General features: G+C 47.1%; 1 protein-coding gene across 8 annotated transcripts in view; it reads right to left on the reverse strand.

The window, feature by feature from the left end:
* The window catches only part of ADGRL1 (adhesion G protein-coupled receptor L1), a 356,531-nt gene that overhangs the window by 23,825 nt on the left and 311,200 nt on the right, over window positions 1-21,506 (reverse strand). For all 8 annotated transcript variants that reach the window (XM_044279114.1, XM_044279111.1, XM_044279116.1 and 5 more), the window contains 11 exons: window positions 18,518-18,817; window positions 16,183-16,286; window positions 15,831-16,016; window positions 15,348-15,386; window positions 15,033-15,216; window positions 13,074-13,196; window positions 11,851-12,056; window positions 10,817-10,987; window positions 10,240-10,449; window positions 9,909-10,129; window positions 9,351-9,417 (listed from right to left, as the gene is read on the reverse strand). In XM_044279114.1, coding sequence (XP_044135049.1) covers window positions 9,351-9,417; window positions 9,909-10,129; window positions 10,240-10,449; window positions 10,817-10,987; window positions 11,851-12,056; window positions 13,074-13,196; window positions 15,033-15,216; window positions 15,348-15,386; window positions 15,831-16,016; window positions 16,183-16,286; window positions 18,518-18,817 — 1,811 coding nt within the window. The remainder of the gene's footprint in view (window positions 1-9,350; window positions 9,418-9,908; window positions 10,130-10,239; window positions 10,450-10,816; window positions 10,988-11,850; window positions 12,057-13,073; window positions 13,197-15,032; window positions 15,217-15,347; window positions 15,387-15,830; window positions 16,017-16,182; window positions 16,287-18,517; window positions 18,818-21,506) is intronic.

Below are 21,506 nucleotides of genomic sequence, written 5' to 3' on the forward strand. Positions count from 1 at the left end.
TAAGATGCGGAGAAAGCTTGAAGCTCCGAGACTCTTTTGGCCGAAGTTATGGCCAGAAGAAAAACTATCTTAAGAGTTAAAAGTTTAAAACTTGCCTCCTCCAAGGGTTCAAAGGGGGGAGATGCTAGCCCCTTAAGAACAACTGACAAATCCCATTGAGGAACGGGTCTCAGTATTGTAGGCTTCAATCTTTCCGCTCCTTTAAGGAAGCGCTTGATGAGCGGGTCCCGAGAATATGGTCTGTTAAGACAGGCCGAGATGGCAAAAACGTGGACCTTCAGGGTAGAAGGGGAGAGACCTCTGTCTATCCCTGTCATGGAACCATGAACCAGACGTACAACAAGAGATAAGTGGAAAATAAGAAGGTTTTATTGAAGAGCAAGCCGTAAGCAAAGTCCGAACGGATGGCTAAACCGAAGCAGGGTCTTGCGGAGACAGAGGTCAGGAACCAGAAGGGTAGTCAGACGAAGCCAGGAACAGGAACCAACGGGGTAGTCAGACGAAGCCGGAATCAGGAACCAACGGGGTAGTCAGACGAAGCCGGAATCAGGAACCAACGGGGTAGTCAGACGAGGCCAGGATCAGGAACCAGAAGCAGCAGCAGTCTTGGAAGCATGTGAACACAGGAGGACCAAGCAAGGAACTGAAGCCACAGACCTCCTATATATATGAGCTGGGCATCCAGCTCCTCCCAGTGGGAAGGAGGAGCCGCAGGGTGGGAGGCTACAGGAAAACCCAGAAACCAAGATGGCCGCCAGCACATGTCAAACGAAGGGAACAGCAAGGAGGTAAGACCATGACAGTACCTCCCCCTCAAGGGCCCCTCCTCCGCGGAGTAAGGAACGGTTTCTGAGGGAAGCGTGCGTGGAAGGCTCGGAGCAAAGCAGGAGCATGGACATCTGCGGAGGGAACCCAGGAACGCTCCTCTGGACCATAACCACGCCAATGGACCAAAAACTGCACCGGCCGCGGACCAGGCGTGAGTCCAGGATATTGCTCACCTCATACTCCTCACGATTGCCCACTTGGACCGGACGAGGCCGAGGAATCGAGGAAGTGAAACGATTACACACCAGTGGCTTCAACAGGGAGACATGAAACACGTTGGAGATCCGCATGCCAGGAGGAAGCGCAAGGGCATAGGCTACCGGGTTTACCCTGCGAAGCACTCGGAAGGGACCAACAAAGCGAGGCGCCAGCTTGGGAGTGGGCACTCGAAGGTTGAGGTTGCGGGTGGACAACCATACGCGGTCTCCGACCTGGTAGGAAGGAGCGGGCGCTCGTCTGCGATCAGCCTGGAGTTTCTGGCGCTGCGCAGAGACCTCAAGGGACCTCTGGATCTGTACCCAAGAAGCACGTAGGACGGAAAGGTGATCCTCCACAGCCGGAATATCCTGGGGAGAGAATACCTCCGGTAACACGGCAGGTTGGAACCCATAATTGGCCATGAAGGGAGACGTCCCAGAGGAAGAGTTCACCGCCGTGTTCCTGGCAAACTCAGCCCAAGGCAGGAGGTCAACCCAATTGTCTTGGTGATCGGAGACATAGCAACGAAGGAATTGCTCCAAGGCCTGATTGGATCGTTCTGCGGCCCCATTGGACTGAGGGTGGTAGGCCGAGGAGAAAGAGAGATGAATCCCCAACTGGGAGCAAAAGGCGCGCCAGAACCTGGACACAAACTGACTCCCCCGATCCGACACAATCTCCTTGGGCAAACCGTGCAACCGGAAGACCTCCCTGGCAAAAATCGAGGCCAACTCTTGTGCAGAGGGTAACTTCTTGAGAGGAACACAGTGGCACATTTTGGAAAACCGATCCACAATCATGAGAATGACCGTATGGCCTCGGGATGCAGGGAGGTCCACAATGAAATCCATCCCCAGGTGTGACCATGGACGCTCCCCGGTGGCTATGGGTTGCAAAAGGCCCAACGGAAGGTGCCGAGGGGACTTACTCTGGGCACAAACGGAGCATGCCGCTACATATGCGGCGATGTCGGAACGTAGAGAAGGCCACCAGAACAGACGTGAAACCGCCCAGGACAGCTGATTCTTTCCAGGGTGCCCCGCGGCCTTGGAGTTATGGTAGGTTCGCAACAACCGAGTGCGCAACTCCTCAGGCACAAAACATCTGCCGTTGGGTCTCCCAGAGGGAGCACCAGATTGAGCCGCCAAAATCTGCTCACCCAGAGGAGAAGTCAGGCTGGTGCGAATAGCGGCCAGGATCTGATTCGGGGGTATGACCGTAGTTGGAATCGACTCCTCCCCGGACAGCTCGGAGTACTGCCGTGATAAGGCATCCGCTCTGATGTTCTTGGAGCCAGGTAGGTAGGAGACCACGTAATTAAAACGTGACAAGAACAGAGCCCATCTGGCCTGACGTGGTGTCAATCTCTTGGCCTCAGAGAGGTAGGTCAGATTCTTGTGGTCCGTCAGGATGAGAACCGGAACCACCGAGCCCTCGAGCAAGTGCCTCCATTCTTTAAGGGCCTGCACGATGGCCAATAACTCCCTGTCACCAATCTGATAGTTGCACTCCGCGGAAGACAGTTTCCGGGAGTAAAACCCACAAGGAAGCAGAGGACCCTCTGGTGTTCTACGCTGAGACAGGAGGGCGCCTACTCCCGTCTCAGACGCGTCCACCTCGAGGACAAAAGGCAACCCAGGGTTGGGATGCGACAGAATCGGAGCCGACACAAAGGCGGACTTTAGAGCCTCAAAAGCTCGGATGGCCTCGAGCGGCCAGACCTGAGGATTACTGCCCTTCCTGGTCAGATCCGTGAGAGGCTTGGCTAGCATGGAAAAGTCCCTGATGAACTTCCGATAATAATTGGCGAAGCCCAAAAAGCGCTGCAGGGCACGAAGCCCACTGGGCTGGGGCCACTGTAAGACAGCCGAAACCTTCTCAGGATCCATGGAGAACCCCTCAGCGGAAATGATGTAACCTAAGAAGGTTACCTGGGATCGGTGAAATTCGCATTTCTCAAGCTTACCGAACAGCTTGTTCTCTCGTAAGCGTTGCAACACTCGTCTGACATCCAGAATGTGGGCCTCCATGGATGCAGAATATACCAAGATGTCATCCAAATAGACCACCACACATTGCTGCAACAGGTCACGGAAAACATCGTTGATGAATTCCTGGAAGACTGCGGGCGCATTGCACAACCCAAAGGGCATAACCAAGGATTCATAATGACCGGTCCTGGTGTTAAACGCGGTCTTCCACTCATCGCCCGCCTTGATCCTTACCAGGTTATATGCCGCCCTCAGGTCGAGTTTGGTAAAGACCGTGGCCCCTTTGAGGCGATCGAACAGCTCGGAAATCAAGGGTATCGGGTAAGCGTTCTTGATCGTGATGCGATTGAGACCCCTGTAATCGATGCAAGGCCTCAACTCGCCGCCCTTCTTTTTCACAAAGAAAAATCCAGCCCCTGCCGGGGACGAGGATTTGCGAATGTGTCCGCGTGAAAGCGCCTCCCTCACGTACTCCTCCATGGCCTCATTCTCCGCTACCGACAGTGGATAGACTTTGCCACGAGGAGGAACGGCACCGGATTGTAACTCTATGGCACAATCGTATGGGCGGTGCGGAGGTAGGGCAACCGCGCGCACCTTATCGAATACATCCCGGTACTCTTCGTATTCAGGAGGCAACAGAGAGTCCGAGGAAGTACACAGCAACTTGACAGGCCCATGGATGCAACTAGCCCCACACTGCGGTGACCACGAGAGGATCTCGACCGATCTCCAATCGAAAGTCGGATTATGCTTCTGGAGCCAGGGGTACCCCAAGACCACCGAGTAGTGTGGAGACGAAATAACCTGGAGACAGACCGACTCTCTGTGAACGGCACCAATGGCTATCCCCACTGGAAGGGTCTCATGAGTCACGTGTGGCGGCAGAAGGGGTCTGCCGTCTATCGCCTCAAGAGCCAGTGGGGAACCTCGAGGCTGCAGAGGAATGGAATTGGCGGCAACGAACACTCTATCAATGAACAAACCACCAGCACCAGAGTCCACCAATGCCTGGGTCGTCACCGAGCCCCCGACCCAGGAGAGGACAACCGTGATCAGTGGTTTGTCAACACGGGAAACCGGGGACGAGGAGACTCCACCCAAGGTCTGCCCCCGACAGGACCTCAGGTGCGAGCGTTCTCCCGGACGGTTCGGACATGCCAACCGAAAATGCCCACCGAGACCACAGTACATGCATCGGCCCTCGCGTCTCCGGAGTACCTTCTCCCCCTCAGACAGGCGAGCAAACCCCCGCTGCATGGGTTCACCCCCAGACAAGTCATCCCCAGGAGGCGTGGGAGGAGAGGGAGGCACGGGTGGGACAGCAAACGTAGGCGCCAATCTGTTAGGAGACCTCCGCAGGCTCTCCTTAAAGGAAGGTCTCTCCCTGAGTCTGGTGTCAATCAAAATCAGGAAAGAAATAAGAGACTCGAGCTCCACTGGTAGGTCCTTAGCTGCAACCTCATCCTTCAAGGCATCCGAGAGACCATGAGAGAAAGCAGCGACCAGAGCCTCATTATTCCAGCCCACCTCTGCTGCCAGGGTACGAAACTCAATGGCGTATTCAGCTACGGATCGTGAACCCTGTCTGATGGACATAAGGAGCGTCGCAGCAGAGGCAGCACGAGCCGGCACATCGAATACCTTCCGAAGAGAAGCAACAAAACCGGAAAACTCGGCAACCACCGGATTGTTGTTCTCCCATAAAGGGCTGGCCCAGGCCAAGGCCTTGTCCGAGAGCAGCGAGATCAAGAAGCCCACCCTTGATCTCTCAGTAGGAAAGGCATGTGGCAGCAACTCGAAGTAAATGCCCACCTGGTTAAGGAAACCTCGGCACTGAGTTGGCTCTCCCCCAAAGCGCTGTGGAAGGGGGGCAGAACCGGTCATACCCTGAAACACCACAGGCGCAGCAACAGGTGTCAGGGTAGACTCTGGCGCAACAACCGGAGCGGCAGTAGGAGCGGGCCCAGGAGCGACAACCGACCCATCGGCAACGGAAGCTAAATGAGCCGTGCGTTCAAGCAGGGTTTGCAACGCCACAGCGAACCGACCCAACAGGTGATCCTGCTGATCAAGTCTGGCAACCAGCGTAGGTAGCGAGGGTGGCCCTGTACCGTCAGAATTCATGGCTTGGTCCTAATGTTATGGAACCATGAACCAGACGTACAACAAGAGATAAGTGGAAAATAAGAAGGTTTTATTGAAGAGCAAGCCGTAAGCAAAGTCCGAACGGATGGCTAAACCGAAGCAGGGTCTTGCGGAGACAGAGGTCAGGAACCAGAAGGGTAGTCAGACGAAGCCAGGAACAGGAACCAACGGGGTAGTCAGACGAAGCCGGAATCAGGAACCAACGGGGTAGTCAGACGAAGCCGGAATCAGGAACCAACGGGGTAGTCAGACGAGGCCAGGATCAGGAACCAGAAGCAGCAGCAGTCTTGGAAGCATGTGAACACAGGAGGACCAAGCAAGGAACTGAAGCCACAGACCTCCTATATATATGAGCTGGGCATCCAGCTCCTCCCAGTGGGAAGGAGGAGCCGCAGGGTGGGAGGCTACAGGAAAACCCAGAAACCAAGATGGCCGCCAGCACATGTCAAACGAAGGGAACAGCAAGGAGGTAAGACCATGACAATCCCATCCTGGAGGAACTGTAAGATCGCTGCGAGGGGCGGATCTGCGGACGTCACCTGGTTGGAGCTACACCAAGAGGCGAAGATCCTCATAATCCGAGAGTAGGCCTTTCTGGTAGACTCTGCTCTGGAATGCGATAAAGTTCTCAGGACCGACTCAGAGAGCCCTTCCACTCTGGGAAGGGACTGGTCAACCTCCAGGCTGTCAGGTTGAATCTGTGCAGATCTGGGCAGAGATGCGTGTCCCACGACACCAGGGTCTGCTCCGGGGGGAGTCTCCAATATTGTCCCCGACTCATCTGAATGAGCTGGGTAAACCAGGATCTCCTGGGCCAGAACGGTATGATGGCTATTACCGAGGCCTGATCCTGACGGATTTTCATCAATACCCTCGGGATCATGGAAAAAGGAGGGAAGATGTACGCCAGCCTGAACCTCCACGGTATTGTCAGAGCATCTATCGCCAGGGGGTTGTCCTCCCTGTAAAGGGAACAGAACCTCTGTACCTTGGCGTTGAACTTGGTTGCCATGAGATCCACCTCTGGCATCCCCCACCTGAGGATTAACTGTTTGAAGATCTCCGGATGTAATGACCATTCCATGGTCGGTAGGCCACGACTTAGGCGGTCCGCGATGACATTGAGGGAGCCTTTGATGTGAGTGGCGGATAGATGGGATAGGTTCAGCTCTGCCCACCGAAGAATTACCCCAATCTCTAAGAGAAGGGGTACGGATCTTGTGCCCCCTTGCTTGTTTATATAAAGCACGGCAGTCATGTTGTCTGACTGGACTTTCACTGCTTTGCCCCGAATTTGAGGGGCGAAGTGAAGGAGGGCTAGCCGGATAGCACGCATCTCGCGGAGATTTGAGGAAAGATGCCGCTCCTGAGGAGACCAGGACCCCCGAACTGGGGACCCGTCTAGATGAGCGCCCCAGCCTACAAGGGACGCGTCCGTGGTCAATATGAGCCAAGCTGGTTGGGTCATAGACCTCCCTTCTGGTAGATGAAACCACCATCTGAGGGAATTCCGGGATTGATTGGATAGGGAGCACAGGGAATCTAGCCCCCTGGGGCTGCCGTTCCACTTGCTTAAGACCTCCGATTGAAGGGGTCGGAGGTGCCATAAAGCCCAAGGGACTGCATCCGCAGCCGCTGACATGAGCCCAACCATCTTCATGAGGGTCCGTATGGAGACTCGTCGTGGTACGTAAAGGAACCTTGCTAGGTCCTGAATCCGCATTCTTCTTTCTGGTGTCAACCGGAGGGACATCTGTAAAGAGTCGACTATGAATCCTAGATAGTGGATAGAAGTCGAAGGGCTCACGTTCGACTTCGACCAGTTGACCATCCAGCCTAGGCGGAGCAGAAAGGATATTGCGACATGAAGTTGGTGGGAAAGTAGAGGGACTGAAGAGGCTAGAAGAAGCCAGTCGTCCAGGTAAGGGACAATGGTCAGACCTTGGAGTCTCAATGCTGCCACTACCGATACTACCACCTTGGTGAAGATCAGGGGGGCAGAAGAGATTCCGAAGGGAAGGGCGGCAAACTGGAAATGTTTGCACACACCTGATATCTGGACCGCGATCCTGAGAAACTTCCGGGAGGAAGGGTGGATCGGGATGTGGAGGTAAGCGTCTTTGAGGTCCAGAGTAGCCATCACATCCCCAGGGTTGAGGAGGTGGCTGACTGACCTTATGGTTTCCATGCGGAACCTGGTCCTTTTTATGAAACGATTGAGAAATCTCAAATCTATAATCATCCGAAGATCTCCCGTTTTTTTGGGTACCAGAAATACCAGGGAATAAATCCCTGAACCCTTCTCCCCTGCCGGTACCTCCTCCAGGGCTCCCTTGGAAAGGTAGTCTTGGATATAGGCTTCCAAGACCCTCTGCCTGGTTGGCAAAAAACTGCGTGTAGCAATGAATCTTCCTGGGGGGGGAGAAATAAGGTCTATTAGATAGCCGGTGGTTACTATATTTTGGACCCAGGGGTCTCGAATTTCCTGGGCCCACACGTGACTGAAAAAGAAAAGACGCCCCCCCACAGGGAGGTGGGGGAGGGGTACGGGATAATCGAGAGGCGTAACGGTAGGGACAGCAGGGTCTATCCAAGAGCCTCTGAGAGGCCCATAGTCAGGAGGGCTTTGCCTCCCTGGGTTTGCGGGAACGCCTGGAAAATTTTCTAGGCGGTCCCCCCCAATCCTTACGTCCCTGCTGTCCTGAGCGACCTCCGCGGGCTTGTCTTCCCCTGCCTCGAAAGGGCTGCTGGGGAAGGCTCTTCCCCTTCTTGTCTGATAGACCCTCCATAATAGTGTCTAGCTCAGACCCGAAAAGACGGCTAGGTTCAAAGGGGAGCCCACAGAGGTTATATTTGGATGCGTTATCCGCATTCCAAGGCTTGAGCCACAGAGGTCTCCTGGCGGCAGACACCAAAGCCATAGTCTTGGCCGCCAATTTTAATTGGAGTTGGGCTGTGTCACAGAGGAAATCCACCGCTAAGTTGACGGACTTGAAGGCAGCAAGAATATCGTCCCGAGAGACACTCTGGTCAACATCAGTCTGAATTTGGTTCAGCTTGGATCTGAGGAAGGAGGAGACCTCTGTGGCAGCAATAGAGGTCGAGGCCGAGGCTGCGGCCGCTAAAAACCTCCCCCTAAGCACAGCTACAAACAAACTCCCTTTGGAAAGAAAAGGGGGGAAAAAAAGGCATAAGCCTATAAGGAAATGTCCCCACATAACGCTCATCCCTGCTGCGCCAGAAAAAAGAAAAAGAACGGCCGGATAACCCCGGCCGGCCGATGCCGAGGAAACCGGAAGTGACGCCGAGGCAAGGGCCGCGTCACTTCCGGTCATGGCGGCGCCCAGCAACAGGAGCGCTGCCGGCTATCGCAGGGGAGTGGGAGGACCTGTGAGCACGGAAAACACATGCTACAAGGAGCGCAATATAAGCGCACACAGATAAGTAAAAGAGGGACCGAGAACTAAGTCAGCATGGTCCCAAAACCCCTGTCTAATAAACCAGGGGGAAAAAAAGAGAGAACCCGCCAGTCCACCTGTCCGCGAGGACAGAAAAAAACACGGTGGGCTGGGGGATGAACCCCTCCCTTTAAGGGAGCTGGAGTTCTTTTATTGGTTTAATCTTTGGGCTCATTAAAATTCCGCCGGTCCTACCAGTCCACGGGGGGCAGTTAACCCCATCTGTGCTGCTGGTAGGACGTAAGGGAATAGGCATTTCAAAACACGGCACATTCATGTGCATGAGCCCTAATGTATACTGGTCCATGTGAGGCATATACGTTTTGGCTGGTTTTCTAGATAGATGGATGGAGTATGTACGTGTGCCGGTGTCCTACTCATGTGCAACCTTTAACAAAGGTTCTTTAAAAACATTTCTAAAAAATTTACAGACACTTGTTTGAAGTTCATTAATGAGGAGTAGAACGTGCAACTTGCTCCTCACAGCACATACGCGACTAGATTTGCACTTGGCTCGAGGATAAGAGTCAATTAGGGTTTCAATATAATAAAAGCCCTGATACATTGCCCCTAGCCGTGTTATGCAGAACAGAAGACGTTAGTAGCCAAGATGAGAAAAGAGTGGAAAAGCGAGATAGAATACATGAAAAAGAGGGCAGAGAAGATAGTCCTGGATAAGGTTATGCACTGACAGCTAAAGAGAAGGGACACCAGTATCGTTACTCACCACAATAACGAGGGAAACCGGGCCAATAAAACTCCAGATGAAATAATTATCAACTCGCAGCCAGCAACTGTGACAATAAGAAAAGCGGCAAAACTGTGAGGAACAGTGATAGAAACACAGAGAAACAGCCACATCCAGATCAGTAATTAATGTGAGACGCAGACACTTCCAATCACAGTGGTTATATGGGATGAGCGAGAATGTTAAATGGCAGTATCACATTGTTCGAGACAACACAAAACAGTCTAAGAGACCAATTACATGAGAAAAGAATATGCGAGACATCCAGAATGATGACCAAATGACAGGAGACTAAAGACTGTCGTAGAATGATGTTTTATGGACATAAAATGGAAAGATGAAGTATGATTGGAGTCAGTCAAAATGCGTTGTGATCAATCACGACGCCTTTTGACTGACTCCAATCATACTTCATCTTTCCATTTTCTATGGAACCCGTGTACATGTAATAACTAGGATGAAAATGGGATGAGATACTCAGAAGTTTATATGTTGGGATAGAATATGTGACACCATAGGAGACCGACTAAGACTCACGCTTTATCCGTGCCGTAGCTCCTGTAGTCCACAGCTGCAGAGATCCCCACCACAAGAGCAGGAAACACATAACCACAGAGGTAGTAGTACTTTCTACGGGAATGTTCTGTTTCAAACACTTCCACCAGCATAAGATAAAGCTGAACACCCTCCAGACACAGCCAGGAGAAAGCCGACAGGCTAAAGAAGTGCAGGAGACCAGCCAAAATGGGACATACCACCTAAAGGAGATAAAACATGGTCACCACCAAGTAACTGGACAAGGTTCTGAGGAATGGTCAAATACAAAATGTCAGTAGACAATTAGAGAAAAAAGATAAGCTAGTTGTACCTGGTACTGTGTTTTGTCGATACCGGTGAGGAAAAGAAGTTCAGCAAGGAACAGACTGACGCACAGGTTCTTATGAATGGTGTTTCTATCAGTCTGGAGACCTCTCAAGAAGCAGAAGGTGGATATACAGATTCCGAGACACACCAGAGAGATCACTATTCCCACCCATGAGATGACAGAGAGAAGCAGCTCATTTATACGACCCTGGTACTGAGAAAACAGACCCCCTTGTTATTGAATAAAATCTCCAAATAAAACTGGGCAAGCAACAGGTTAGGGTAACAACAGCAGAACACGGTTTGTGCATGTTACATCATGTATGTTCTACATTGTGGCAGAGCTAATCATGTTGTATGGGTTTTATCTAGGATGTTATATATTACTCCTTACATGGAGTCATAAATCCAATAAACTAAAAATGTAGTGCTTGGCTTAAACTTTACAACAGAACTCTGTTCATAAGGGAAATGCACTAGGTACCAAATTAAAAGGACAAATAAAATTCATATTTCATTAAAGTTATGAAATCTTAATCTTAGGAAACAATGAAATAAATCATGACAGTAACAGCGCTCACCATGTCTCTATGGGCCATCAGCACAGCAAAATTAGTGAGATGGTTGCACGCACAGGTTGTGTGGGTCTTGTTAGTATACAGCAACCGACAACCCTGTGTTGACCAAAAACCCAACATCGAGCGCTCAGAGTAATTCCAGAAGGTGCAGTTGGCATTAAAGTGGTTCTTTGACTGAAAAACAGAAATATATGGTAAAATAAAGTGCCCCTCGAATCCTACAATCTTCTGTGGTCATAAATCATCAAAAAACTTACACAATCTACAGAACATTTAAAAAACTACTGTATTTCCTTAAATCTGCAAAGTCTACAACACCCAATGTCTGTGCAAGAAGAAGCTCAGCCAAAACAATCTCGCTAGGATATGACCCGCTTTCCAGAGTAGGACCTCCATATTGAACTAAGAGCACCTGCATATGCGTGGCCACCCTTTGTTCACTGCTATGGGACTTCCGAAAACAGCTCACCTTCACATACTCCCCATGATCTCCCTAACTTCAAAAGTCCCATTCTGGCACTGGGACCTGCACCTGTTTTACATTGATGGCATTTCCTAGTGATATGCCATCTGTATCTGAGATAGGAATACCCCTTTATGGTGCTGCTTTAACAAAAATAGTGTCCTGACATTTTCTGGAACAACCATCTAATATTCGTGTCCACCTTGACCCATAACTCTCTGCAGTGAAATCTACTAAACTAAGTAAAATTGTCTGACCGTTCAGATTTCCATTCGTTGAAAATGACCTTTTATGGACGATAGATAGAACCTCCCTGTCTGCCAAAGTGTCTAAGTGAGATCCAACTTCACCATTGTCATGGATTTTTGACCTTCACTTGACTTACAAAGTCTCCAGCAAGGTCTAAGTTTTTTTCCTAATTATTTTGTCATGTTTAAGCAAACCAGTTAATATTTATTCCTTCAGGTTCCATAAACCTTTGCAGCTGCCAAGCAATAGCTGCCTACATTCTCCATTATTTTTTTTCTTCCACATACTATGTACACTGTTTTGACGTATAGATTTTTGTGTTCACCTGTAAATGAGGCAGCGTAAAAATAACTGGGTCCATGAGGAAAACTCTGCTTGACTCTTTATTAATCGAAGCTGCGATGATCTGTGAATTCACAACCAAAGAGTGCCCTGAGGAGCTGCCTTCTCCGCCAAAGCGTACAGTGGAATTCTCCGTGGACAGGAAGAGGCCCAAATTATTGTACAGGATGAAGACCACTTTCACAACCCCTAGGACAGAAAACCATGTCAATTAAAGGTGCTTCCCTTACAGCAGATAGAGCATCTACTAAGCTTCTCCTGTGGACAAAGTTTCTTCAGCTAGGCAAGAGAGTGTATGAAGCCGAATTTAATTCATATTGCTTCTTTCTACTGGAGCTTTGAACTCCAAGTAATGTCATTATGTAGAATGGTATTTATGTAGTAATGAGAGAACATCTCACTGATGACATAACTACACAGAGAAACACAACCTTAAAGGAGTTGTCTCACTTTAGCAAGTGGCATTTATCATGTAGACAAAGTTGATACAAGGCACTTACTAATGTATTGTGATTGTCCATATTGCCTTCTTTGGTGGCTTCATAAATTTTTTCCATTACATTATACACTGCTTGTTTCCAGGGGTTATTACCACCCTGAAATCCATCAACAGTGGGCGTGCTTGCACATTATAGGTAAAAGCGCCAACCTCCTTGATGGCTAGGACAGTGGGAGTACACAGGGGCGGATTGGCCATAGACCTTACAGGCAAATTTCAAGCTGGGCAAATGCTCAGGGGGCCACCTGGGCCCTCCTCATGGCCGGCCAATGGACTTTTTTCGGGATGTACTTTGTGCTGACAGCATTTTTTGATGGACTGTGGTATTTGGCTCTATTGGGGTGGCGCAACGTGCCACAATGTGGTATTACTGGCTCTGCCTACTTGTGTTGGCCCTGTCTTCCATCAATTTGGACCCGACTACAAAACAGGGCCAATTTTAGTATTTTTTGCAGGGCCACTTTAAGTTCCCAGTCTGCCCCTGGGAGTGCACAAAGGCACGCATGCCCAGCAGATCCTATCCTGGCCACCTCGCATCTGCTCTGGACACGAGCGGTGTATAATGTAATGGAAAAATAAATCAAGCCAGTAAAGGAAGCAATATGGACAATCATAATACATTAGTAAGTGCCTTGTATTAACTTTATCTACATGATTAATTAAATTTGCTGAAGTGAGACAACCCATTTAATAAAAGCTCATCTTACCGTTGCGATTGTTCTGCTTGATGGTTCTGGCAGACAGCTGGATAGAACTGACGCTGTGATTGTCTTGAGGGAAGATCAGCTCCGAGACGGGTTCATCTGTGTTTATGACAGAAACTTCCAGCACTACGAGAAGACATAGAGAGTTAGGGTGAATTTGCATGCGGTAGATTTGTTGCAGAAATTCTTGTCAATGTCCCATTCTTCAGAATGGGTCTTGTAGAAATGCGTGAGCCCACTTCCGAAACAAGCCCTTCCCTTTCAGATCAATGGAAAATATTTTCATTTTCAGGAATTCTGCAATAAATCTGCCATGTTCTAACATACCCTTAGATATCACACAGAGAGTGCGGAGGAAGGCACAGAACAAAATCACTTCAGTGAGTAAGCTCTGAGAACATACACTATAAGGTTGATTGGTGCTATGCTGTATAGAACGTGGGTTGTTGAATTGTTGGGTTTTCACAGCATGAAATTAGATTGGTAACAGCACACACATTTACAGTCCAATCTTTTTCACCCTGCTTTGGCTAAAGGATCTTTTCATGGACCAATAGGAATGCATAAGAACGCCCGTTCCAATCATTTCCCCCTTTATAGAGGGCAGTGATCAGCCGTAAAACAAGTTAACGCTTGCTTGGTGGCTGACTGGGTCTTTTACCTATCCATCTAAACAGGATATGTGTTGCCGACAACGAAAAGTGTATGGGGGACAAACAATTGTATCAACGATTATTCATTCCCCATGTGGTATCCATCGGCTAGTGTGAAGGTTCTTTATACAAGAACCTATTGACTTGTTATATCTTTGAAAGGAGCTTGCCGTGGCCCTACATCAACCCATCTAAAAGGACCCTTAGTCATTATAAGGCTCTGTTCAGAAGAATAAATACATGACAAACCCATTGCAAATCAATGGGATCAATTAGGATCAGTTAGGATTTGCAACAAAATTAATGGTGGCTGACTGTCAATGACAGGACATGTAATAGGTGCTGTAACACCAAATTTCCTTCTGGTAAGTGCCTGGGCAGAGACGGGTGTGTAATGAAGGTGCCACCTATGTCTGGATGGTGGACAAAAAAACAGCTGCACGTGATTGCCAGTGGATCAAATGATCCTCTCTACTGGTGGTCTGCCTGGGCCATCCAGAGCCTGTCCTCTGTATGGGTGCCCTCATGTAACCACTGCGCCCAACAGCTACGTGAGAATGGCCTAGATGGAGGTCAATTCTTTGAAATGACCATCCTGCTTCTCTTAGTTCAATCATGCACTCATTCTCAAAGTCTGTCAACTGGGCAAAATGTCTGAGTGCCGTATAGGGGCATATCTAGCAGAAACTGATCTCTCAACAAGATGTATACTACCCTAAAGTAGCCTTTGAGAGCCTTTTTACAGGGCAGCAGGGGAAGCATGTTTATGCCTTCTTGTGTCTAATCAAACCTGTAGTCTTTGACATATCTGTCATAACTGCTCGCTGAGTTTTGCAATCCAACATTTCTATCTGGGTGTGTTATTTTCTTTTTTTGTTATTGCGTGCACAACCATCTCGATCTGTTGAAAAATTCAATTTTCTAGCATACCCGACAACCCGTCATCAAGTTGTGGTTTCGTAACAATTGGAGAGCCACAGTTTGGAGACCATGAATCTAGGATCATGTGGGAATGTCCAAGCAGATCTCTATCCTAGTTTTAGCCAAACATGTAGTCCCTCACTTTTTTTTTACCTTCTAGGTTGCCAGAGTATGGTTTTGGGTTGTCCCGACCGCCATGTTTGAATGAGTTCATAGCCGCTGTGTGCAACATAATATATCTGGTAATGAAGTCTTTAGACTAATATGATGTGAGTAAGAATCACTTCATCAGTGTATTTAATTCTTTATCTTAAAATACTCTTAAAGCAAGGGAATAGTTTAATATTTCTTCAAAAATGGCATAGCAACAACCCTACTGGTGCCTCACCAACATTAGGCTTAGCAGTCTGGAAGCGTGCAGGTTCCTTGACATTATCAGCCACTAGGAAAGCCCCTTCCTCCAATATGTCTAGTAACATGGTGGCTGCGTGTTCTTGCTCTGTGACATTCATGTCTCTCCATGATGGAAGTGCTTCTGGGCGTAAAAGGTTATCCACCGTCTCCACCACCGCCTGCACAAATAAAGTTCAAAATTAAAACCTCTTCATTACTAGCTACCTGCTATAATACAGCACCGTGGACTGAATATGACTGTACATGTTCGCAGACAGTAATGTTAGAACCTGCACAATGTCATGTATACCTTGATGTAGTCCTTGCAGGTTTTCTCCCTCTTGTGCATCTGTAAAATAAATAAAAAAATGGCTAAAAACTGGCATGCGTAATGCCTCTGTGGTTCAGCTCCAGAATAATGAATTCAGACAGTATATGGAAAAACTGAAACCGATGAGATTCACACTGTGACACAATGGAGAAATAAGCTCTTTAGATGCCCAGTGCTAAGCTAGTAAAATGCTTCTCCTTCCGATATGCCTAAGGATATACAGAATGGTACAGATGTCATCTTAAAGCTGCTCTGTTCCTAGAAGGAGCGGCTGTCATTTGACAGCTGTATCCTTTTTTACTAATTGGATAGCTGCATCTAACACGACAGTGTCTTCTTGGACTCATTTGGTAGATTTATTGGGCAGCCTGATTTTTGCAAGGGGAAAGCATTAGATGATTTGGCAACCAGTAGGCCAATGAGTAGACGAGTGAGATAAATTTATAGTTTCAGTGAACTTACCCTATTGTAATTCTTCCCAGCACTCTCTCTTTCAATTGGTCTCAGGGCTTGTAACTGAGCATCGAGAATATCCAACAGCTGTTCCAGAAGACGTACAGACGAAGTAACATCCCCTGCATAGATCTGTCCACGTGTGTGACGGGCTAATTCCCCTGCAATGTTAGCGGCGTTCTCTCCACTCTTAATCTGTCGGGTATGAATGTAAGTCAAGTGTAAAATTGTGAATGATGAATTATATTTCAAATTGAATCATCTTAAAAAGATACAACAACACAAACATAAAAAAAGAAAAAAAGATACCATACCGGTAGGAAATAATACTCTGCATGAGCATAGTACATATACGCCTTACCTTCTGTGCCACTTGATTGACCCAGGGAGAAGTGCAGTTACTCAGATCTGGCCCCCGAGGGTTCCACACTGCCAGTGTGGGCAAACAGAGAAAGGAAGCTATGCCTGAGGAGAAGATACAGAGTTCAGAAGTTATGTTGTGACTCCATATCAACTAGTACAGTCTTTGGAAGGACTTCGTTTGGGTGTCAATGTGTACAAATGATAACTGGGATATTTTCCTCAAAAAAGCCAAAGAAACAAAGGCCTTCTCACTCCATGTGCACACACGTGATGCAGATGGTGACTGGAAAAATGCTGAGAACTTTCTATGCAAAAACTGGAAAGACTCTGGCACTCAACGCAGAAGGGTACAAATTCAAGGCTTTATTGTACGAACATCATTGTGGACATATTCCCTATACACGTACCGTACATGTTTTGATCTAAACCAGGGATGCCCAACTGCCCAAATGCCTGGACAGCCTACAGCTATTAGGGCATGCTGGGCATTGTAGTTTTGCAACAGCTGGAGATCCGCAGGTTGAGCATCCCAGATCTAAACCATCTTAGGAACATTTAGATCGAAACGCCTGAGCATATGAGGAACATTTCAATGATGATGTTTGTATAATTAAGACTTAAATTTTATCCATCCACATTGAGTTCTTGAGTCTTTCTAATATTTTCCTTATGGCCTGCAATATCTGCCTAGCTTTATGGTTTACAGTATAGACCTTGGATTAGGGCAATTTTTTAAGGATATGTTTACCCACCAGTGGAATCTGCAGCAGAAATCCAAGGATGACCTTCTGATTTGTGTCACGTTTTTTTTATTTTGCATGCCATGGATCCACCCATGGATACAGCCCACCATTTAGGTTTTCTGTGGCAACTTTGAAAACCAAAATGAGGAATAGACCATAAAAAGGGAGAAAGTATACAGGACAGATATGACTTCTCCTCTACTTTGAATTTGCGGCTTGGTTTTGGTTTCCAAAACTGCATCAGGAAACCAGACCACTTGGCCGTACCCCATGGATGTAACCCCATTCAACAGGGTATGGACACCTGCTGCAGTTGCTGGCCTGTTTACGAACAGAAACTGCACTAAGAAGGGACGTGTCCCTTCTAATGTGGTTTGAAAATCTGCATGCAAATAATCCATGGCCATAAGGAGCACGGACTTCCATATAAAATACTAGGAGGCTGATTTGTTGTGGATTTCGGTGTAGATTCCATGCAGGAATCTGTGCAAAAAATGTTGCTGTGTGTACAAGTCCTAAAGGGTTTTCCAGGGTTTTCCAGTGCCTCCTAATTAAACAAATGACATCAAAGTACTTACACGGTTATGATCATACACTGTGCTTTCTATTAAAAGCAGAGCATGAGCACATTGCAATACCCCTAGAGACCTGGCATATACCTCCTGGGGTACCTATACCAAAGGTTGCAAACCTAGGCCTGAGGCGCAGTACCATGCAGGGAGTGTTTTGACTTGTCACGTTGACCACCTGATTTATCTCTCAGGAGCCAAGGTCACAATATGCCTCCGATCCTTAGATTTAGAACAAGCAGTGCAAATGTAATCAGAGTCCGCTCTCCATGCATACACGCACATGCACACAACTCGATATGTGTCATACATGCTTTAAATCATATTCATTGTATAATGGTAAGAGCTTCAGCTTTCATTTCTTCTTCATTTTCAAGGTCTCTGCTTGCTGTCAGTGTCGAAGCATACTGAAGCTGCAAATGCATCCTGATCCGATCCAGGTTACCCAGCGTTCAGGTGTATTGGATAGCTCTTATCTATTGGGCCTTGCAATGTTTCTTTTCACCAACAGCTAGCAGATTCAGGACTTCATATACAGTGATCCCTCAAGATACAATGGCCTCAGGATATAATATTTTCAACATCAAATGGTCTTTTCTGACCCATCGTAAGTTGAAACCAGACTCAACATACAATGTCTCAGACTCAGATCCAACCAAACAAGGCCACTTCTCTGGTAAAACAGCTGTTTTAGTTGCTAGTTAGCAGCTATTCCTGACTGTTATATGTAAGGACTTGTTTTCTCTGTCTTAGGTATCTGCTTATTTTTATTAAATCTTAATTTTCTCTCATCTTGGATGACATTTTGGGGTTTTGGAACCGATTAATCAACTTACAATGGTTTCAACATACAATGGTCGTCCTGAAACCATTTAATATTGTAACTTGAGGGACCACTGTGCAAAGTATGGCAGAAATCGAGTATAAATGTTTAATATACAATAAATAAGATATATTCACATACTCACCAAAATAAATTAGCGAATGACTATTAAAACACCTACAAACATCAACAACTTACCACGGGTACCCTTTGGACATGGTCTCTCCACTCTCATGCCTTGCTGGGTAGCTGGCCATTGTACTTTCCTCTCCTCACGGGCTAGACAGAAAATCTCTGGATGGGAATTCTGGTTAGAGGGGGGAGGACGACGTGTTCCAGGGGTAGGAGGATCATGGCCTACTTGATTGATAGCGCCTACTGGATGTGTTGTGAGGGGCTGCCGGCGGACAGTAGTGGTGGCAGAAGGTAGAGTAGTAACTGTCATTGGAGGTGGAGGTAGGGTAACGGTCACCACTGATGGGGTGGGAGTAACTGGACCTAGAATGTGAAAAATAAAGCAGTATAAACACATTTTTTAAAGGAAAGATGATGTAACACAATAGTACAGTTGGCTATACACCTTATAGCAATGGTATTCCTCTTGACCCCCCCCCCCCCCCCCAAAAACAAAACAAAACATGCACATAGGGCTTAGCTAAGCATGCATGTGTTCTGAATGGAGGCAGGAATGAAAGCCTCTGCTAGATTCTTCTGGTAACCTTTTATCTCCTGTGAGAAAAAAAGACTGGGCATGTTGAAATCCATCAGCCCAATCCTTGTTCCTCCTGATGCATACACATTAGAAGGTTCGCTGATTCCGAAATATTTTATCAGTCTAATGTGTATGGCCAGCCTTACACTTTATGGGGACAGAATCCCCATCTAAATCTACCCTATATATATTGTTCACTATAAATAAGGTTTGTCGCTTGTCAGCCACCATCCCCCCCAAAAAAGAAGGAAGATATAAAGTCAGTTCTCTTCATACCGTTGATGCCCGGGGCACCAGCTACTTGGAGTACACAGCCGGGAGCCCTGGCACAGTACGATGAGTCTCAGTTAGAATTAAATGTCCTCTATAAGGGAATCAAATAACTTCAGGCAACATCTCCCTATAGCCAGTGCCTCTTCTACTACGACTGCACCCGTTCTATTACCGTAGCATAATAAAGCAGAGGATTAACGGTTTTATTGGATTTTGGGAATGCACTAGAAATAAATATGAACTCATGAATATTGTGGGGAAGGCAGGCAGCAGACGGCTATCTGAAGAGAAACACATCGAAAAGTTTAAACCCCCTTCCCCCTTTTCAAGCTTTCATGCATCACCACTAGGCTGGGATTATTATTAACATTCATTTAATAGGGTTTGTAATAATACCATACTTGGTCACGCAGCATAAAATGTTCATTGAATGTATAATATTACAATCCCCCATTTACAGGCAATGGATTAAGGACTGATAACAAAGAAGGACATACGTTGCCACAAACATAACGATAATTGCTAATGATGCAAATAAGATCAGTAGATTATCGTCCTGTCTATGCTTCTAAAAGCGAGAGGTTGCTGTCACGCCCAGGCCCTAAGCCTGAGGGGTCCCAAAATGTCCCTCTGCCCCATGTGAATAGATCAGTAATGTAAATAACTTGCGATAGATGGGTGGCCCTGTTATAGATTTTGCATTAGGGCCCAGGGATTTCAAGTTAGACCCTTGGTAAAAACAGAGTAGGAACGTTGATCTGATTATCAGCAGATTATCTCATCTAAAATGTTGTCCAACTTCTCTCGGCCTGAATAATAAAACTTGAATGTTCTTTAAAATGTCTAACGTAAAGGGGTTATCCAGCGCAATATATATTGGTGGCAATGGAGGTTTAAAAACATAAAAAAAGAATGCTCACCTTCACAGGTCCCTCACCGCTGCCGTTCTGGCTGTGCTCCATTTCCTCTGTTCTCCACTTCCTGCCTCTATTTCACATGCTGAAAATGTCAAGAACGCCCTTCCTGGCATTTCAAGCCGGGACAGGAAGTGGAGAGCAGTGGGCACTGGAGCAGCATCGGAACAGTAGTGGCGGAGAATTAACAAATATTCTATGAGGCATCATGAGTATAACCATTCTTATCTACTATAGATGGACAAGCAGATATAGAATATATAAGGGCCTCACCATATTAGGACACAATAGGGTCTATATGGTCTTGGAATGTTGGCCTATATAGATATAGTACTAGTTGTAGGAATGTAGCAGGATATAGGTCAAAAGGCATATAATAAGCCTCTGTCTGACTTGGCAAGATTACGACGCGAAGACCACCACTTTTCACACGTTTTTTTTTTTTTTCATACCTTGAAGGACTCAAAGTACGTAGATCGTAAGACTCATTTTTCAATGCTTCTCCGTATGGACTGTAAATACATTTTTCTATGCAGTATGCGCATTGATTTTTATGTAATTTAATTTTTCTTGTGCATTAAATGTTCCTTTTTTACTACTTTCCAAGAGGTTTTTGTTTTAAGTTTGCCTACAAGAATCTGTAATATTTAACATTAATCCCCTTTGAGCCCACTGCTACCGGGTTTTATTTAGCTGGAAAACACTTAAAGGGCCAGTTCACACCCAACTTTGGCAAGTTTTCACCTGAAAATCAGCTCCAAAAAATCCCTCAAAACAGCCTCCCCTTCATTTTGATGGGAAGCAGCACTCCATGTGGAAAAAAGAAGGAGCATGCTCTGTCTAGGGGTGGAATACGCTCTAACTCTCCCATTGCAATGAATGGGATGCGTAAAAAACACTGTACGTTTTCTGCATGGTTTTTGTGCTAAACCACCCATTGGTGAAAAAAAAGGGTCCAAAAACCATATTAAAAATGCACAAAAACCATGCTGAAAAAAACACGCATAGGTTCCTGCTCTTAATTTTGTAGGAGGACTTTCAAAATCCATTGAGTGAACATACCCAAAAGTAGTATTCCCACAATCAACAATTATCTAGCAATTTCTTCCGTTTAGCAACTCGCTACTCTTCACCCCTTTCCATAAGCCACTATGGGCAGCATGTAATTTGATACTTAAAGAGGACCTTTCACCTGGAAAACATTGTGAACTAAGTATCCTGACATATACAGCGGCGCCCAGGGATCTCTCTGCACTTACTATTATCTCTGGGCGCCCCTCCGTTTGGC

Source organism: Bufo gargarizans, chromosome 2 (genome assembly GCF_014858855.1).
Source record: "Bufo gargarizans isolate SCDJY-AF-19 chromosome 2, ASM1485885v1, whole genome shotgun sequence".
In the NCBI taxonomy this organism is placed as follows: domain Eukaryota; kingdom Metazoa; phylum Chordata; class Amphibia; order Anura; family Bufonidae; genus Bufo; species Bufo gargarizans.